Source organism: Armigeres subalbatus, chromosome 3 (assembly GCF_024139115.2).
Source record: "Armigeres subalbatus isolate Guangzhou_Male chromosome 3, GZ_Asu_2, whole genome shotgun sequence".
Classification (NCBI taxonomy): domain Eukaryota; kingdom Metazoa; phylum Arthropoda; class Insecta; order Diptera; family Culicidae; genus Armigeres; species Armigeres subalbatus.
This window is the reverse complement of record NC_085141.1, coordinates 21,256,799-21,278,843: the sequence shown is the minus strand read 5'-3', so window position 1 is coordinate 21,278,843 and position 22,045 is coordinate 21,256,799. Positions and strand designations below refer to the sequence as shown.

The window sequence follows — 22,045 nt, the reverse complement described above, 5'->3', positions numbered from 1 at the left end:
AAAATTCTTCTTTATAATTGCAATTTTGCTTTTAAAAGTGCTTATTTATTTTTGTTTTGTGGAAAATTTTTAATTGTTTATGGAAATTTTGTTTTATTTGTGGAAATTTTATATTTATTTATTGCTCATACCCTGATTTCTTTATTGGCAATTTTCTATTTTCTTATGGGAATTTTCTAATTGTTTAGGGGGAGTATTTATTTTAGTCGCAAAAATTAAGTAGAATGAATGGCATCAGTAGCAGTCAAGCCAAATTTTCGCTCAGGATGATGATTTTTGCGAATACATTTCTCGCTTAACTTTTCAAAAGGTCCTAAGTAACATTTTTTTCATGAATGATTTGAGTACTGCAATCAAAAGCTTTCATGTTTTTGTGTAGATTGCGCTATTCAAATTAAATCACGAAAAAAAATGTTACTTAGGTCCTTTTGAAAAGTTAAGCGAGATTTGTTTGTGCTTGTGCTTGTAGATTTGCTGCCAACAAAAGCAAAACTATAATCAGATTTTTATTTAGTTGCTACTGACGCCATCCATGCGAATAAATTTTTACAGCGTCTTCCTCCGACGCGCGTTTCTGTTTCTGCTTCGGTTGCTTGTCACACTTGCCTTGCTGATTTTCTGAGCCTTGCTGCCGCTGCCCGTAGCAGCCATCGTCTGTCGCATTTATCGCTGCCTATCCACCACCAGCTTTCGGTGCCATGATGTTTGGTTGTACGGTGCATCGTTCCGGTCGTTTTGCCGATTCAGTCGCGTAAACCAGACCTCACTTTCCCCGTAACCGATTGCAATGGAGACCACACCCCACTTCTTCGGCTAGCTGGCTCCGCCTTTCATTCGTTCGATGCCAGTGTTTCTATGGGAAAGCAGAGTAAAGGCATTTACTTCAGAGTGCAAATCATAATCGCCTGGCGTAGGCAGCAGCACAAGTTCCCGCAGGAGGTAGCTGCTACGAACATTTATTCGAATGTATAGCGTACATCACGTTTCAGCGGTAAATCATCGAGTGGCAAGCGTTGGCGTCAGTGGCATTCAAATGAATTTCTCCAGATACTGATTCCTGCTTTGTTGCTGTTCGATTCGTTTCGAAATCGATTCTTTTCTGAACCAACATTTCACACAAGAGAAAGTTTGTTATTACATTTAGGATTGAAGCGAATACGAAATAAAACTCCGATTCCTAATAATAATTACTGGAAAATAAACAAAGCTTATGAAAGTATCAGAATGATAGAAAAAAGAAAACGAATTCGCTTAAACAATATGGTGGGTCTTTGTGATACCCTCCGTACCTACGTGCGCCATTAGTGTGAGCGATTGTTATTTAACCGAATTACAAGCTTCGCGTCTTGATCAGTCCTACATTGCGTGATAATCGATCGTTGTTCGCCATATATTGTCGACGAGGCATTTTGACAACGCATTTTTTTATTTAAATAATGTAGTACAAGCAGAAAAAAGCCGCAATTCCTACAATGCAAACTGCAAACGAAATTGTTTCCAGTAAAAAGTTCAAAGATGCCATTTTTTTATTCTTGACCATGAAAAACCCCTGATAAGGAGAAGGGTCATTTGGCCGAAACTCATTCGGCCGAAAGCCATTTGGCCGAATGCCACTAGGTCGAAAATTGTTTGGCCAAATATACCATTTGGCCGAAAGGGTCGTTTGGCCAAAAGGTTCATTTGGCCGAATGCGTCATTTGTCCAAAAGGGTCGTTTGGCCGACAGGATCGTTTGGCCGAATGGTTCATTTGGCCGAAAGGGTCATTTGCCCGAATGGGTCATTAGGCCGAAAAGGTCATTTGGCCGAATGGGTAATTTGGCCGAAAGGGTCTTTTGGCCGAATGGGTCATTAGGACGAAAGGGATTTGGCCGAAAGGGTCGTTTGGCCGAAAGGGTCATTTGGCCGACTAGGACATTTGGCCGAATAGGTCTTTTAGCCGAATAGTTCATTTGAAAAGTAAGAAATTAGGAATGAGAAGAGAGATGTCTCACTTCTCATTCTTAATTTTTCTCTTCTCACTTTAAAAAGTAAGAAGCGCAAAATGAGTAGTGAAACGTCTCACTACCCCCTTCGCATTACTCACTTTTCACAGTGAGAAGTGAGAAAGGGGAAGTGAAAAGTGAGACGTCTCACTTCTCACTCTTTATTTCTCACTTCTCGCAGTAAAAAGTGAGTAGTGAGAGATCTCTCTTCTCATTCCTAATTTCTCACTTTTCAAATGAACTATTAGGCTGAAAGACCTATTCGGCCAAATGTCCTAGTTGAACCGTCTAAGACGAGTCAAGTACGAGACACTGAAGACGACCACACAGTTGTGGTCGAAATACGTATCTGCAAAGATAACGAAAATTAACTGGTGGAATTAAATGGACAGTACTTAATTCGTCTTAGACGGTTGAATACATTCCACTAAAAGAGCTTAATATATTTTTCTGTCCTACTTGGCCAAATGACCCTTTCGGCCAAATTCCTTTCGTCCTAATGACCCTTTCGGCCTAATGACCCATTCGGGCAGATGACCCTTTCGGCCAAATGAACCATTCGGCCAAACGACCCTTTTGGCTTAAAGACCCTTTCGGCCAAATGACCCTTTCGGCCAAATGGGTTTCAGTCTAATGGTCTGTTCAGCCTAGTGACATTTTTTTCAAATTGGTTTTGGCTGAATGGGTTTCGGCCAAATAACCCTTTCCCGATTAATTCATCTAGTGGTAATTTCCCGAGTAGCACACATGTTACATGTAGTTTACTGCAACTTATACGTAGAGTAGAGTGGGGCAAGAGTGCGCGTGGGGTAAGAGTACGTTTTCGATTTTTTGAAGTAATAAGAAAAGATAAACTAGCAGCACTGCATCAGTTTGACAGGTATTGTGGCCAACTATTATCATGTGTAATTGTAAACGATTTGAATAAACAACAAGGGAGATATAGAGTTAGATAACTTTTTGGTTATTTTGCTAAAAATAATTGGATTTCCGCAACTAGTATTTCATTATCATATATACGTTCAATCAGGTGAACATTATACCATTTCGATAACCTATTGTATAGTGTACTTTATGGTAGAGAACACCAATCCGGTTGGTTTTCCAAGAAGTCAAAATCATTACTTGAATAATTTTTGGGACTGTGGGGTAAAAGTACGCAGGAACCGGTGGGGCAAGAGTACGCATATGAATCTTCAAGTTATGATGTCAAACCCGTATCTCCAGCCGAAATAAGACTTCTTCCAAAGCGTAAAGATTCACAACTAAGAAAAAAGGGACAGAATTCGAAATTATCACAAGTTTTTAGGATAAGTTGAAGTAATTCGGTGTTAGAAAGGACTTAGCGAACAAAGCACTGAAGCGAAATAATGAAATTGTATTAGGACTTGTTGTGCACCTAAACGTAGTACGAAAACACAACTTCATCTAAATGATAATTTCATTTAATCAAAAGAAACATTCATAAATTACGCAACGTTTAGCTGGGAGGGGTTGTGAGATGTGTGACGATCCAAATATTTTTAGAGGATTCATACAAATAGTGTAAGATAGGGGGGAGGGGTGATGAAAGAGCCAAATTTCACGTTACGTGATTGGTGGACTTTCTTTAAGGAAAATGCCTTTGTATACGCCACGCGAACCCTGATATATATTTTTACCTCTGTAGTTTTCTGTATATATAAAAAACAATGGTTTTTCGTATGAAAGTGCACATTTTTAGGACCCCCTCCCCCTTAAGAGTTACGTAATCTTTAAACATTCCCTAATATATGCTCATTAAACATCAATTAAATGTTACTAACTCTTATTTGTGTTAATATATACTTAAAACACATGATTGGAAAAATGCGTACTCTTACCCCACCCGATGCGCTCTTTTACCCCACCGGTGGGGTAAGAGTGCGTTTTTCAATGGTCTTGCAATAAGGGTTCTACTAAAACAAATCTCAATAATTTCAATATTTTTTCCACTGGGTAACATGAAGGAAGAGTATATGAATCATCGACACTGATTTGATATGCAGAAGCTTGCTTCATAAGGGCCACATGCAGGGCCAGACAATTTCATTTTCAATTGAAATTCGTCAGTCGAAAATGAATTCAGTATTCATCCCTTTCAATTGAAACACGTCCTTTCATCTTCATAGTCATTTTCCTTTCAATGTTAGAAAATCCATCTTCGTGCAAGTTCATTTGAAAAAGGTTGCCTTTCAATTGTATTCATTTTTGAATTCACTAACATATTGACTTGAAGGACAGCAGTTCAATTCGTGTTGATCCAATGTTCAATGCCTGTACAAATAGAGCGGAACATGCTGGAACGACTCGACTCAAAAAGCACGATTTAGTTTTGACTATTTTTTTTCATATTCTACCTTCTATTTATTTTATAATTACTTAAAAAAATATCTGTGGAATGAATCAATTTTTAAGGTGATTGAGCTTTCCAAGTTAGTTGGTTTTTGTATACTTTTAGTCACTGCAGTATAAATGTCGCTATGATAATTTGCATCATAGCAGTGGAAATGTGAAGACATCTTTGTCTTATTTGACAAACGAAATGGAAACATCGGGTAATCAATATTCGAGCAACGCCTAATAATATATCCTTTGTCGTCAACAGAGTTTGTTACTGACAAACGCACCTCGCCAACTCAAACACAATATGACAAGAATCATTTGCCTTGCATCGTTTTTAGTATAGGCTATTCTCGAATATTCCGCTTTCAAGTTTATTCATTTTTGTTACTGATCAGTGCTGCCATATGGAAGAAATATACCAATAACACGCGGCTTTTTAGTTGGTAAATGAACTGCATTACAATGGTGATGAAATTAATTTCCAGCCTGGTTTTTTTGTAGGATATCTTGCCACGTAAGACAAGAATTAATGTATCTTGGTGGAATCGACAAATTGAAACACATTTTTACCAGCAAAAATCGATAGATTTTATCAATAATGTTTACAAGTGCACACATAATTTATTCTCCATGCAGAGAACTAATACTGAATAAAATTGATGTGTGGTGTCGAAAAAGCAATAATTCAGTTTGGACTATCTTAGCAATAATAATTTGTGAACTAGAATGATAATATTTGCGTGGTATTATTGCAACAATGTAGGTATAATTGGGACACATATATCAAGATTTTAAATACTCATAATTTGTCCAAAAAAATCGTGGGGTTGTATACAAGATACGACCGCTCAACCTAAACTACGTAAAATCAAATGTAGTACACTGAGACCTTTAGACAGCTATGTTGTGCAAAGCATGGGTGTTTTCCACTCGTTTATGGTTGAAAAAATACTTGGCAATTTTTTTGAAAACAATCTGTGTTGTTTGATTTCAGAATTCAATAATGAGGGCTATTTATTTAAAAAAAAAGTATATTTATCAAGTGTTTATTTTTTCTGAATCTGCTGCTTATGTCAAGTTTGAAGGTAAATGTTTTTGATTCTAATCAGATGTGTTTGATCGTTTGTTACCAAATAACCCTGACTTCATAGGCATTAATTTTGTGTTTTCCATATCCAGTATTTTGCGCTCGGTAATGGCGGCCAAGTGAGTGACTTTTTGACATTTAAGAGGTAGAAAATATTTACACATTCTAATCAACGTAGGCGTTGAATTCTTGAAAAATATTGGCACTCATCAGTCTTGTTCTCGAACGTCAAAATATGCTCTGTTGATTTTTCTTTTCGTTACAATTATTTATGTATAATCATAACTTCTTATTTCAGCTTCGAAGATTTCCTCTTCGTTTTTCAATTCACCATAAAACAACCTAAAAACCTGGGAATATACATAAGTCTGTTGATTCGCTTTTAAGACGACCTGGCGAATACTCAGAAGGATTAGATGGATGTCCGGTTCGGACTCTGGTCACCAGGACGTCAGGATGAGTTTGACGGACATTAAATTTTATTTCAATTAATCGTGTTTAATTGAACGGGCTTGTACGGATTCGATGATTGCAGATTTTTTCCCAAAATTCATTATTGAGTTGGCAGAGGACAATTGAAAAACTGTATGTATACTTCAATGCGACTAAGAAAATTCGTCCGTCCAAAAAGAATTGTGTTATAAGCTCTGATAGTATAGTAGTATGTCAAAGTCCATAAGTTCGCCTGTGTCTGCGTTTATCAAGTCCATTGAAAGCAACTTTTTGAATTCATATCAATATTAGTCAAGCTTATCCAAAGATTCTGGTTCCCGGTCCGTTTGACTATCCGCCAAGCTGTTATTGTTCATTTTATTCTGGCCTTGGCCTTATACCAAAAAATTTGGTTAATTTAATACACGTTTAATTATGTCGCTATAGAATATTAAAGACATATAAAAAACTACAATGAAATAAATTTTTTTGATAAAGATAGCACAAACAACAAAACATGCGAATGGGATTCTGGACTACACAAAAAAGACACAATTAGTTTATTTTTAAGTTTTTATAGTGAGCTCATTCAAAACTCTTCGTATTTAAAATGAGAAATACGAATTACAATCAAACTTCTTTTCTGCAACACGAATTCCAACGATTCATACAAAATAGATTAAATGTGATTGCGTCTAGGATTGACATTCCAAAGTGGTGGGTTTGTGATTTTCATATTCTTCAGCTAAAAAATAAAGATGTATATTTGAAATTGGGATTAAATTGTAGCGAAAGAAAGGATTAAACAAATTAATGAAAGATACTTTTTTGACGTTTGTTGGTTCAAAGCAGAGCTGGTGAGTGCCAGTATTTTGCATAAAATCGTAGCCTACTCTGATTATAAAACGTAAATATTTTCTACCTCTTGAACGTCACTAGGCACTCACTTCGCCGCCATTATCGAGCGCAAAATACTGGTTACATTATCGGTTTTATCCAATGACGGCTGGACTTGACGGCAGTTTTAGTTAAAAAATCAAATTGCTAGATTGAAGCTATAATATGTTTTTTTTATTTGAAGAGCAATAAATAAATTACGTGTTGTGTTATAAAATTTAAATATTTTGTTTCAATATTACTTTATTACCAAATCCTCTGAACCGCTAAATTATTTGGTCTAATGGGTATTTTTCACCCATCTGGATAAATTTTGTTTTTGAGAAAGTGGGTGAAAAGTAAACATCACTTTTGACGTACAAGCCTCGTACCCACAAATGGGTAAAGGCACTTTACCCATATTATGGGTTAGTCCACTTATTTCCAAGATGGGTGAAAAAACTCCCACTTCTGGGTTTTCCCATTTCTCCGTGTACATTGAATTTATTCTAAATGAATTTCGGCATCACTCAAACGTCAAATAATGAACCTATGCACTGCCCCATTCTGCCGTTATACGCATAACTGTCCCATGTACATAGGAATCCCAGCAAACATGAGACATGTTACTCTAAAATATTGTAATTTCATAGATTTTTTATCATTATTATAAAGATAAGCTTTTTCGGCAACACTGTTACGCGGAATGAACTTTTCGTGTGACAGGTAGAATGAAATAAGCAGACCAAAACAAAACTTTATCGAGTGGCCTCGGTGCTTTCCAGCCATTAGCACGAGAATAACGGACGCAAAGACCGGGTTGTTTCCTTCGCACAGCCCTCAGAATTCGAAATGTGCATTGCTACTGACATTGCTGTACCTGCGTACCACTGTTTAAAATCGGGCATGTATCTAAACCTTAATCTCCAGGGGAAGATGATGTTTGGAGTTAAAATTGGACGAATTTTATTTGGAAAACACTCCCGAAGAAATTTCGAAGAATCTTCGTCTTCAATGGTTCTACATTCCAACTGGAACTTGGGCTGCTTTTCAACTTAGTACTCTATTAGCATTATCTCAGTTATTAATTAAAAGCTTTTTCTATGTCCGCCATTGCATGAGTATGTATTTGTGTGGCAAGTACAATGGATACACTATGCCCAGGGTGAGAAAGTTTCCAACCCGAAAACATCCTAGACCGGACCGAGAATCGAACTCCCCATCTCCGGATTGGCAATCCTACACCTTTGCTCGCAAGGCTACTTTCGAAGCATATTCTGGATAAATTCCATAAAGAATTCCGAAGTCCTCGAAGATTTTTTTTTTTGAAAATCTTAAGAGCTTCCGTTGGAATTTGCCAAATGCTTCCATTGCAAACCCCGAAGACTCCGAATCTAGAATTCCGAACAATTTTCATTGGAAATTTGCAATAATAACTATTGCGATTTTTTGCGAGCAAATCATTTCCTGCTCGAAGAAGTACGTCTACACTATTTGAAAACCTATACACACATACAGGCTATCCTCAAGTTGAGAATCCTTTTCCTATGGGTCTCCGGACCTCGTATCAAAAGTTCGATTTCAGAACGAAGCCATATTTAATAGCCTGAAATCAGCATAATATAAACGCGTATGATAATTCCTATTTTCATTTTGTTAATTTGTCGCTTGTGTTGTCGGGAAGGTAAAAACTGGCACCATGCCACAGAGAAATCACTCCTTCACTTGAAATAAATTTCATCTCGTTTGAACGAAGATATGCTTACCTTCGGTGAATCAGGTCTAGAATCATTCACGCTTTCATTTGAAGTATTATTTCATTTCAATTGAAAGAGTTTAGAAGAAAATGAATTCTGAAATGATTTCCGGAGGATTCACCTCAGACAAGAAGTGGCCTATAGTGAATTCATTAGCAAAGAATGAATCGACTGCACGAAAGCAACACCAGCTGGAGTGTAATGAAGTTTGGAACAAATCATTTTCCTTTTGTCGCTTCGACGATATAGAACCCTGGTCACATGATCGATTGAAAACTAAGTGCGTACTCTTGCCCCACTCTACTCTAATAAGATTTAGTCACAATCAAGTTGCTTGGACCATTTTTGTCTGACTTGTGCTGCTCGGGTGTGCCTATCTCGTGCATTATAAAAATAGTATTTTTACCATTACTTTTTAGCCCATCTAGCACAATTTCAATAGGAAACAATGGGACAAGATTCCCCGTTACATGCAATTTGTTGCAAGTAAATCTATTGGAGCAAGAGGTAAGGAAAACGAAGCGATAGGTGAGAATGCAGAAATAACAAGGAAGAAGGAAGCAGAAAGAAGCATGAAGGAAAAGAATCTGGAAAAAGGAAGAAAGATGAAGGAAGAAGGGAGAAGGGAGAATAAAGAACGAAGAAGGAAGAAAGAAGGAGGAGGAAAGAAAGGACATAGAAAAGGAAGATGAAGAAAAAAGAAGAAATAATGAATATGGATTCCGCATAGATGAAGAAAATGGGATGGAGAAAAACAATGGGAGAACGAAGATGAAAAAAGGAGAAGGGAGAAGGGAAGGAAGCAGTAATAATGAAGAAGGAAAAAGGTAAAAGGAATAAGGAAAAAAAAGCAAGAAGCTGTAAGAAATGAGAATAAAAATAGAAGAAGGAAAAGAGAAGAAAGAACAAAAAGGAAGAAAGGAGATGAAAAGGAAGATTTTTCGATCACGAAAAGTTTCCTCCTTACTGGGGCGGGAATCGAGCCCACGCTCCATAGCCCATGCGTCTAGACGATTGACGTCGCTAACCGCACGTCCACGAAGCCCACGAAAGGAAGCCCACGAAAAGGAAGAAGGAAGAAGTGAGAAGAAAAAAGACAAAAATAAGGGAAAAATAGAAAGAAGACCGAAGGAAAAAGGAGGAAGAAGAAAGAAGCAAGAAGAAAGAAAGAAAAAGGAAGAAGAAGTATGAAAAGGGAAGAAAGAAGATAGAAGATGGAGGAAGGAAGATGTAAGAAGGAAGATGGAAGAAGGAAGATGGAAGAAGGAAGATGGAAGAAGAAAGATGGAAGAAGCAAGACGGAAGAAGGAAGATGGAAGAAAGAAGATAGAAAAGGAAAAGGAATGAAGGAATAAGGAAGAAGGAACATGAAGAAAGAGGAATAATGAGAAGAAAAAAAGAATGAAGAGGATAGAAATAACAATGAAGTAAGAAAAAGGTAGAAGAAGGAGAACAGAAAAATGAAAAAGAACAAAAATGAAGAATAAAAGGAATAAAGATTGCTTAATTTGCAATACACATGTCTTAATCTTATTTCTCGCTTCATTTATGTCACATTCTCACTTCTCAGTTCTTTATTCTTATTTCGCAGTTCTCATTTATCGTTTCTTGATCCTCACTTCTCACTTTCTATTTCTCATTTCTCAGTTTTCAGATCTCAGTTTTAGTTCTTAGTTCTAAGTTCTTAGTTCTCTAATGTAAGTTCTCAGTTCACACTTCTCATTTCCAATTTCTCACTTCTCACATCTCACTTCTCATTTCTTACTTCTCACTTCTCACTTCTCGCTTCTCAATTCTCACGTCTCATTACTCACTTTTAACTTCCTATTTCGCACTTCTCATTTCTCATTTCTCTCCTCTCACTATTAAGTTTTCACTTCAAACTTCACAATTATCACTACTCAGTGAATACAGTCGACTCTCCACATCTCGATATTCTACATCCCGATACCTTTCCCTATGTCGATGGTTTTCTCGATCCCTTCAATCTACATACATTTGGGCATTATACATCTTGATAACCTCTCTATCTCGATATCTCTCTATCTCGATGTGATCTGGTCGGTTGTATACTATTTCGCCGAAAAACACTCCGCGGATTTTTTTTTCGCGGTATGACATTCCGCGGAATGTATCAACTCTCCGAAACACATTTCGCGGAATGCACCTTTTTTCCGAAAGACATTTCGCGGAATGTACCTTTTGACCGAAAATCATTCCGCGGAACGCCAATTAGAATAATTATCATTGAAATATTTACCGATTTCTGCTTAAGTATATACAATCCGGGTTAAATTCTTTTGAATTACGATTTATAATGAACGAAGGTAATGCTTTCTTTGAATGGCCGCATTTGGCCGGTATAACACAAAGTGAGTAAACAATGCCTTCTTGAAATGGACACGTTTGCTCGGTATAAAGAAAAGAAAGGAGGTAGTCCCTTCTATGAATTAACGCATCTGCGCGGTAAAGGAAAAAGATAATGCCTACTTTGAATGGATGCGTCTGCCCTAGAGATGGTCGAGTTTCACATTTTGCTATCCCGAACCCGACCCGAACCCGATTTGTAATTTTTTTTTCAAACCCGACCCGAACCCGGATTTTTTTTTATCAAACCCGGATTTTATCAGACCCGTAACCGAGAATTTTTACATTCGTAAACCTGTACTCAACCCGAAACCCGTCCATCTTTAGTCTGCCCGGTAGAAGGCGAAAGGAGTTGATAATGTCTTTTTTTAAAGAACTCGTCTGCCGGTATAAGGCGAAGGAAAGAGTAACGCCTTCTTTAAATTAATGCATTTGCCCAGTATAAAGCGAAATAAGTTGATAATGCCTTCTTTAAAAGAACGCATCTGCCCGGTATAAGGCGAAAGAAGGAGTAACACCTTCTTTAAATGGATGCAGCTGCCCGGTATAAGGCTAAAGAAGTTATGGTAATGCCTTTCTTTGTATGGATGCGTCTGCATGGTATAAGGCGAGTGGAGTTGATAAAACCTTCTTTAAATGGTAGCGTCTGCCCGGTACAATGCGAAAGGAGGATGTAATGCCATATTTAAATGAATACATTTTTTCGGTATAAGGCGAAAGGAAAAAATAAAGGATTATACATAAAAACGTAACAAAGTAAAGAGAGGAGATAATCCCTTCATTAAATCTTAAAAGGATAATTGAAATTTTGAAAACTACTTCTCCATATTCTGGGAGGCCTTCCTTAGCCTGGCTGGGTTCAACTTCTGGCCCGGTTAAGGAAATTGAACGAATTTTTTTTCGACTTTGTTAAGTATTCAAGTTTTAAATTTAACACTTTAAAACTCGTGTTATACGAATGCAAGAAATGGTAATATCACTGGGAATAATTGTGGAAGTGTTGAATAAACACTAATATATTATTATTCTTAATATTCCGCGAAATGGTACATTCTGCCGAAAGTCATTCGGCGAAAAGGTACAAACCGCCAAATGTCGTAGCGCAAAAAGTTACAAACCGCCAAATGTTATTCCGCGAAATGTTCAACCGCGAAAATGAATTCCGCGAAATAGTTTTTTTTTTCAATCTAGTACCCATTTAAATTTTCCTTCCATTTCTCGATCTCTGCTTATCCCGATGGTCCCTTCAATATCGAAATGAGGAGAAGCGACTGTATTATTAATTTCAATTAAAGCCAAAATATGCAATTCTCGCTTGCCCTTGAGTTTCAACACGTCTGGGGCAAGTTGGACATATATCCACATTTTCGATAGAGTCTTCTTCTTCTTCAATGGCTCTACATTCCACCTTGAACTTGGCCTGCTTTTCAACTTAGTATTCTATTAGTATTTCCTCTGTTAATAATTGAAAGCTTTTCTATGCCCGCCATTGCATGAGTATGTATCTTATATGGCAAGTATAATGGATACACTATGGCCAGGGAGTGGAGAATGTTTCCCATCCGAAAACATCCAAGGCAGGACCGAGAATCGAACTCGCCATCTCCTACGTCTTTGTTCGCAAGGCTACTGGAGATCTTAGATAGAGTCATTTTAACTGTTTTTGGATTGTTGTCTCGTAGAAACTAACTTTGACACTCATATAAGATTAGGATCTGAATCAGATACAGTTTTATATGGTTGGTGTCGTTGTTAAAAAGTATTGTACAGTTGTACCTAATGTGTATTTTACACTATGAAAATTATCTCCGCGAGTAAAAGTGCAATAGTAATAAATTATGCGATATTCTTCCATTTTTACAGGGCGAATAATATATTTATTCTTCAATAGATTTTGTCATGGATTGGGTCATTTTTAAATTTTGCATCAAATTTAGGTACATAAATTAACAATTTTGTTTCATTACAAAATTAGAACATCGCGCATTGCTTGAATGAAAACGTTTCTTGTGGATTATTTATTTATGTAATAATTTGTACTCTAAACAGAGAAATATTCATATGAAAAGTGAATAATGATTTGCTTAGCTTTTCCGCCTAAAACAAAAATAAGCTTATGGAAAACAAGACAACAGTCGAACAGTAAACCCCTTCTGTGATTCAGAAATTATATGAGCATTATATCTACATTCCTCAAATTAATTTCGCCTCATAGTATAAAACAGAATAGGTCTCACTTGCCCCGTTTAAGATACAGGTAAATTTATTTCAATCTCTACCATTATTTTTTGTAATAGTGTGTACACTTCAACAACGGAAGCATATAATGATGCATCCTTCGTAATTTTCTGAAATACTCTGTTTTTTAAGTATGAGATAACAATTAAAACATCAAATTTATGATCTTCGAGTGTGAAAAAAAATATGTTGGTGCTCAGAAAAAGGTGTTATTTCGAATGAATGAAAAAATCAACATGCTATTCCAAATTTAAAAAAAAACATACACACAATTGGTATATAAAACAGAGAAACAGACGCCTCGCCCCACACATGTTTCTTCGTTCAACTTTTCAACGGTGGATTCAAAATTTTAAAAGTAGTCAATCGGCCACCGATAGCGCTTCTATCGATTTTCTTGTGTTTCACAATTGCGCACTACCGCCATCTGGTTGCCACTTGTCCACACACAGTGAATTTAGCATTGGGCGGAATGTTTCCGTAACAATGATTTTAAGTGCTTTTTGTTCTAAGTGAAACATCTGTTTCCCTGTGCTATGACCCTTTCACAAAAAGATAGTTTTAGAAGTGGAATGACAGCCTTTTGGTTCAACTTTGGTGTACGAGAAAGACAAAAAAGTAAGGAACAAAAAAGCAAACACTGATTATGTCGTTGGTTAAATTCGTCGAATGTGAATCTATCAATGATTAAATTCGTTGTTCAATGTTATCTCGATGATTCAATTTATCGAAAACTTGCTAATGGTTGAATTCGTTAGAATCATTAACTTGTGAATGAAAAATCGATTATCAAATTCGTCGTGAATGAAATCTTAATGATCAATGATGTGAATTCTATAAGCTTTAAACGCTGTCATGTCGATGATTTGATTCGCCGAGAAGCAAAAAATGAAAAAAATGAAACGTTGGTTTTTTCTCAATTTGTTCTAGGAAGGAAATAAATAGAACGAACTTGTGATATACAAACCGTACGGACATTCAATACAGCTCTATACAATTTCCCGCAATTCAGATTCAAACACCTGTCAACCACGAACGTATGCGGCGGCGTCTGAAATGGGTGGTTTAGCGGTTCCGAGCGGGTCATGAAGACTTCTAATATTACGGATGGATTGATGCGCACAATTCAGATGCTAGTAATGGGGCGGATTGGAGTTGCAGTCCGTTTTCGATTCAATCCCTGGAGCCGATAATGAATTGAAAAAAAAAGTCCGTATCCATTTGCGAGTGCAAAAGCAAAATTTAACAAATATTTTGCCCCCCAACAACACGATAGCTTCGAATGGTGCTTGTTTTGGGCGATGTCACCGGAACCAGGAAAAACAATCGAAAATTTTCGGAAACGCATCCAACAGAAGGAGAAAAAGTGTATGTTCGGGAATTCCATACAGTCGACAAATGGCAGTGGTAGACAAAATCATTCAGCATACCACAGTCTTCAAAAAGCCTTGTGAGCAAAGACGTAGAATTGCCAATTCGGAGAAGACAGATTAATGAAAAGAACGAAAACTTTCAATATCTTTACATAGGAGCGCAGATTTTAAAAAGCAAGAACTGCCATTGTTAGAAACTTCTGGAAGAGGTGTTTAACACATGTACTAGAAAAATCTATTTTTTTATTGCCTATGAATTTGTTTCAAGTAGTAGAACTATTACAGTTAAATAGTAATTCTCCTATAAATGGTGTTGTAGTAAGCTTTTTGTCAATTTACTGATTTTAATTTAATAATGGCATGGCTTTTAGCTAACAGGTAATTACTTTCATCCGAAACTCATTCAGGATGCAAGTAGTTATGATAGCAAATAGGTCCGCTGAAACATCAGCTTTCTTGTAAGCTCATTATACATCTACCGAAACCCATTTTTGCCACAGCAACAAAATTGCACTTGACATCTAGCCAAAAAGTCTCCATTACATGCCCTACACAAACAAGCATACTTCTAGTGTTCATAATTACCAACAACTTACCTCCAGCGGAATCATGATGAAAGCCACCATCAGGTCTGCCACGGCCAGATGGCAAATCATGAGGCTGACGCGGGACCGCCGGTGGCGCCGGGATCGGAAAAGAGTTATCACGACGGACAAATTACCGCCGGCGGCAATGATGAACAGCACGCAGTACACGATGATGACGGCCACGGTCGTTTCGGTGTGCCCTGTTGGGAAACGGAAAAACAAAGTTAGACCAAATGACACAAATTGGTCCTTATGTCAAGCTAAACATCCCGCGACAACTGCTACCAAAAAGCCCTCCGCCCCCACAAGCTGTCTGGTGAATCAGAGATGAATAGATCCCGATAATTAATCGATGCCGAAACGGCTGTCCGTAGCTATACGAATAGGTTGCCACTTTCATTCGCTTCGTGGAATCGAGAATTCACGCTTTGGAGGGTGATTGGTTCGTCAGATTGATAGCGTCTAGGATGGTCCATCGAGTCAATCTAAATGATAAAAATAGCATAAAAGTGCTATGAAGCCAAAATGCCAACAAGTAAGATTGATTCCGTGACATTTTGTTATAAAATGGGCATCCTCACATCCACGCTTTCGAATTTCATTGCACGTGTTTTTAAATATATTCCACGAACACAGCTCATCTTTATTCATATTATTGTAAAATGAATAATTGAGGAATGTTGTCGGTGTTTCGTTGAATTGATGTATATTGTCAGTGGCGTATGCCCTAGAAGAGGAGAACAGTCCAATATGCACCCCGCTTTTTCGATATTTTCACCAATGTAAACCAGAATACCGAACCATTTCAACGTGCAGATAAGAAAATTACAATATTACAGTTACATTTCGAATTGATCTTGATTTTTCTAACGCATTTAAAATATGTTTTTAAATTGGACCTGGGGCAAAACGCCCGAATCGTGGTGTAAAATCAAAATTACTGAATTGCATGTGCTATAATGGTGAACGCATGGTTGTTTGTTTATGACAAAAATAAAAAACCAAAAAAATTAAAAATTTTCCATAAAAAATTAGGAAATTATCAATAAGGAAATCAGGGTATAAGCAATAAATAAATATAAAATTTCCAAAAAAATGCAAAATAAACAATTAGGAATTTTCCACAAACCAAAAATAAATTAGCACTTTTAAAAGCAAAAACTGCACTTATAAACAAGGAATTTTTTATAAAAAAAAATAAAAAATGCCCAATTTCCATAAATAAATCAACATCAGCAATTAACAATAACAAAATTTTCCACAAAATAATTTTTTTTCCACAGAAAATTAAAAACTTTCAACCAAAAAATTAATAAAGAGCAATAAAAAATATGAAAATTTCCATGAAGAAATATAAAAAAACATTTTTTTCCATAGATTACCCCTTTTTTAAAAAAGTTTAAAGTTTATAGAAAATTTTCTCATTTTTTTTCCTTTTTTATATATTTTTATGATTTTCTTTTTAATTTTTCTTTTTGCAATTGCTCATACCCAAATTTCTTTATTGGCAATTTCCTAATTTTTATTGGAAAATTTCTAATTCTTCATGGAAATTTTATTTTTCTGCCGTTTGCTTATTTAGTGGATTTAACGAAAGTCTAACGGGTGAAACAAGCACTAGTTCTTGAAGCCACCGTTTGTTGGTGTGGCGCTAGTGCTGTTCTTGATGTTTAAAGCTCCGTTCATATTGTACCGTACATTTCGCGCGGGTATTTAATTATGTATCGCAAAATGATTTTCGATCTGAAAATTTTAAATTTCAATAACTTAAGTTATATTGTTCTGTTTTCGTCATTTATCCAGCATTTTACATGTGGTAATAGCTGCCACAATATAATTATCATCAAAATCAGCCGAAATTATCACCGAAAAAAAAACAAAACAAAACAATTTCGATAGCCGCCACAATTTAACATGTTCTGGTAAGGTGCAATCTATTTGACGTTTATCTTGTATCGTTTGTCATCGCAGCGATCATTATCATCCTCATGAATTTATCATTATTGGCGAATAAAGGTTGCACGAAGAAGAAGAAGAAGTCGAAGGATAATATTTGATTCTTACGGGGAAAACATACGGAAAGTTTTTTTTAATCTGTTCTCAAAAATTTTAGTAGCAATTTAATTAAAAACCCAAATTAATCCACCTAGCGGTGACGATGCCTTTCTCGATTAAATCAAGATATACTGAAAGTGGTAACTTCGTTTTTTCCAATTCCTATCTACCAAAAATGTTGGCAACTTTGTTTTTCTGCAAAACAGGCATAATACATTATGTTAATCAAGTTATGACGATCGTGAAATTTTCTTTCATCCATTTTTGACAGAGAATTTATAACAAAATTATTTCAAGTACTTCTATAAAATGTTCGATTTTGGAGTGAAATGTACCGTACTCTGGGGGGAAGATGATTATTTTTAAGACAAAACATGCAATAACAATGTGTGTTTACATTTTAAATCGAAACAAATATTTTCAAAACATGTACTGCTATACGTTGCAATAATCAAAAACTTTGGTTTTCTGAAATGCCTTCGCATTTATTAAAATAAATTAAATTATCACACATCTTTTGAGTAATCTGGTTTGGGGTGAAGTTGATCAAGACAGCTCTACGAAAATCATTATGACCTAGTAGTCAAAATACACTAGGTTATTTGTATGAATGTTGAATTTACTACGTAAAGAAGTCTACGAAGTCAATATTTGAAATGAAAATAGCGTCATTTATGACTACCTCTACCTCTTCCACAAAATACATTTTCATGATTATAATCGAGAAACTCGGATTTTTTACCTAGCGGTAACATTACTTGAACGGATAATATTGTTGACTACCGTTTCATGAAAAAATTAGACACTTTTGACTGACACATCATCTTCGCCTCAATGATCATCTTCCCCCCATTTGACGGTACACGAACATTTTGAAAATTAGGCTAATAATTCTCAAGGCCATCTTAAATATGACGTCAAATAATAGATACTTTAGTTACTAGATAAAGATTGTCGCTGTCGTCGCTGTCCGGAACATCTTTTGCTGGCGAGGATAGGGGAGCTAAATGTCAAAGAAGGAAAATCCATACGATTTGACAGGTATGTACCACACATGTTTCGGACAGCAGAACAAAGGGAACCGAAGCGACAATCTTTATCTAGTAACTAAAATATCTTTTCGTCAAATACATTTAAGATTATTCAACCAACGACACCCCCACCCTCTTTCGCCAAGGCGACGATGCCATTTTTGAACGATTCCTAAATATAAATAGAAGACAAACAAAACCGCATACATAATATAATATGGAAATAAAGAGATGTATAAAACGAAAACTATATTCAAATTTGCCCTTGAAATCACCCAAACTTCACCATAACTCCATACCACCCAAACCAAACAGCATGTTGAAGCATCAATGAAACCCCTCTTTTCCCCTTACAATGTATGACACAAAACTAACGCAAACACCACCATGGCCACGAGAGCGTACGAGCCAGCAGTTAATCGTACCGATGCCAACGATGAAACTTACAACTGTGTTGGTGCGAATGCTCCGATAAAGTATAATGGCAATAATCAACATCAAGTCCGCTCTCAACTTTAAAGCGCGTGCATTGTTCGTCGATTAGTTTTCGTGTTCAAAACGTTCCACATTGCAAGCTTTGAAAAGGTTTGCTCGTTGCGTTAGCGAAAAGATATTTTAGTTACTTTATATATTTATTTTAGTTATCTTTTAAAATATCTTTTATCTTTTCGTTAGCGTTATCGATATCGCCGTAGCGAGGATTCGGAGGTGTACAGGATCCATAAGTAAGTAAGAGGATTCGTTGATTGGTTTGCAGTCTTATTTTTTTTCTACTTGAAACTCTTATTTTTTTCTACTAGAACGATGCATTAGAAATTAAATGCCCACTCTTTATCACAATGCCAAATATTTGTCAAATTCCCTCAGACATATATCAAACTGTTTAGATATCGACATGGGTATCAGGCAGACTTGACAAATTTGTTATTATTAATAATTTGGTAGGGGGAATGACGGCTTTGACAGGTTTTGTTCTATTATTGGCAGGGGTTTTTTTTATGACTGACTAGGCTCAAATTTGGCCTAAACATTGCATATCAAAGAATATTGTGGCCAAATTTCATAAAATTTGGTCGACAAAAACCCCCCTGCCAATAATAGAACAAATGCTGCTAAAGCCGTCTTTCCCCCTATTTGTTATTGTGACAAATACAGTGCTGATAATTTGGCGCTATAGCTAAACATGTATATCTGAAATGAACGAATCAGCTATAGAGATAATTGCAATAAATTTATGAAACATTTTTTAGATGGTGCGCTTTTTTTTTTAAAAACAGCCTAAAATCGAGCCCAAAATAAAAAAATACTTTTTATTTATTTTTTATTCGAATTAAATCTTTCCTCGAGCGATTTTGTCGCATGCGTCACTGTGTTCCGTGCTTAAAGCCACACCTTGACAGCTAGCACCAAGTTTTCGGCTTCAATCATATTGTATGCAGATGACAGCCGTTTCAGGGGGCTGGTTTCGCCCCAATTAGCGAACCCCCAACTAAAAAGCGCCCCAACTAGAAAAACCCCAATTAGCGAACGTTCACTGTATAGGTGTTCCGGGACCTCACGGAAGTGGTCACTTTTTTAATGGTTCTGAAGCACAGCTTGCAACACATCATACTTCATGATTTTGCAACACAAATACAAGAAAAGACTTTTGCAGAACATCTTAGCACATTGACAAATTCCTAGTGCCCCCAGGAAAGTGGTCCCTTTTTTGGTGCTTCTGAAACCCAGCTTGCGACACATCAAACTTCATGATTTTGCAACGAAAATACAAGAAAATATATTTGCAGAGCATCTAAGCACATTGATCACTTCCGAAAGGTTCCTTGTTGCCCCCTAGGAAAATGGTCACTTTTTGAGTGGTTCCGAAAATGGCCTTTAAATGTCTTCTATTATACTGTGGTAGAGTCGACTGTAACGTTCAATAATAAATTATGAGTAATACGGCTACGCAGTCTCATCTAATTGAAACGAGTTTTATTTATCGTCCGACGTTTCGACACGGGATTAGTGTCTTCTTCAGGGAAAGAGAAATTTGTTTCTTTCGCTGAAGAAGACACTAATCCCGTGTCGAAACGTCGGACGATAAATAAAACTCGTTTCAATTAGATGAGACTGCGTAGCCGTATTACTCATAATTTATGTCTTCTATTATATATGCCACCACCTGATCACGCGCCGAGCTCGTGTGTGTTGCCGCAGCTCTGGTAGATGGTACGATTACCTCTAAACGTTCACACCATTGATCCCTTCCAACAAACCTCTTGCAGCGCTACGATGCCGAATCCACGGTCCTTGAGCACATCGGCGAGTATGCGTGTGCTCCCGATGAAGTTGAGAGATTTGCAGTTCCACGAACCGAGTTTCCAATAGCCAGTCTCTTTTCGTCGCTGTGGCCTTCGCTGATTATTCGTTACGTGAGTTTTTTAAGGCTGGCTTGCAAGGCCTGACACCAAACCCCTTAAATTTCCGGAGGACCATTCCTCCTTATTTCCGGTGGACCATGGTTTCACTTAAAGTCGCTCGCTGGTTCTCGGACGATGATCAGCCGCCCCTAACATGGAGGACAGACGCTCAGTAAGATTTGCACCTCCGGAGAGGAGAACCCCTCTTCCCTGTCAGCATACGAACATAGTTCCCACCAGGTTGCTCGTATCCCAGCCAGCACCACGAGGATGTAGGGATAGGAGTTGCTGGATAAGAGGCTAAGGACCGCGAGGAGTCTATTTTATTCCTTGCGCGTGAGTTAAGAGTACGTTTTCAATTTTTTGAAGTTATAAAAAAAGATAAACTAGCAGCACTGCATCAGTTTGTTTGGTCTTCTTCTTCTTATTGGCATTACATCCCCACACTGGGACAGAGCCGCCTTGCAGCTTAGTGTTCATTAAGCACTTCCACAGTTATTAACTGCGAGGTTTCTAAGCCAGGTTACCATTTTTATATCATTAGGCTAGCACGATGATTCTTTTATGCTCAGGGGAGTCGAGACAATTTCCAATCCGAAAATTGCCTAGACCGGCACCAGGAATCGAACCCAGCCACCCTCAGCATGGTCTTGCTTTGTAGCCGCGCGTCTTACCGTGGTTTGATAGGTATTCTGACCAACTATTTTCATGTTTAATTGTAAACGATTTGAATAAACAACAAGGGAGATATGAAGATAGATAATTTTCTGGTCTTTTTGCCAAAAAAAAATGTTTTTTCGTAACAACTAGTATTCCATTACCATAATTACCATATATACGTTCAATCAGGTGAACATTATACCATTTCGAAAACCTATTGTATAGAGTAGTTTATGGTGCAGGACATTAATTCGGTTGGTTTTCCAAGAGGTCAAAACCAGAAACTGAAAAAAATTTGAGGTTGTGGTGTAAAAGTACGCAGCAATGAGTGGGGCAAGAGTACGCATGTGAACCTTTAAGTTCTGTTGTCAAACCCGTATCTCCGGCCGAAATAAGACTACTTTCAAAGCGTAAAGATCCACAACAAAGAAAAAAGGGACAGAAATCGAAATTTATCACAAGTTCTCCTTTTAAAGACAAGTAATATGGTGTTAGAAAGAAATCAGCGAGCGGAGTCGAGCCAGCCTCGGGCTGAAAGTCTCTTTAATAAAGAAAAAAAAAGTAATCAGCGAACAAAGCACTAAAGCGAAATAATAAAATTGTATTTGGTATTATTTTACACCTCAACATAGTCCGAAAACATAATTTCATCTAAATGATAATCCTTCAATTAAAAGAAACATCCATAAATTACGTAACGCTGAGCTGGGAGGGGTTGCGAGATGTATGACGATTCATAGAATTATTAGAGGATTCATACAAAAAGTGTAAGAAAGGGGGGAGGGTTGATTGAATGGTCAAATTTTCCGTTTCGCAATTAGTGTTCTTTCTTC

The 22,045-nt window shown here is 36.9% G+C and overlaps 1 protein-coding gene across 3 annotated transcripts in view; it reads right to left on the bottom strand.

Moving 5' to 3' along the window:
• LOC134219374 (adipokinetic hormone/corazonin-related peptide receptor variant I) overlaps positions 1 to 22,045 on the bottom strand; it is a 337,296-nt gene that overhangs the window by 191,597 nt on the left and 123,654 nt on the right. For all 3 annotated transcript variants that reach the window (XM_062698093.1, XM_062698094.1, XM_062698095.1), the window contains exon 2: positions 15,074 to 15,264. In XM_062698093.1, the coding sequence (XP_062554077.1) occupies positions 15,074 to 15,264 (191 nt within the window). The remainder of the gene's footprint in view (positions 1 to 15,073; positions 15,265 to 22,045) is intronic.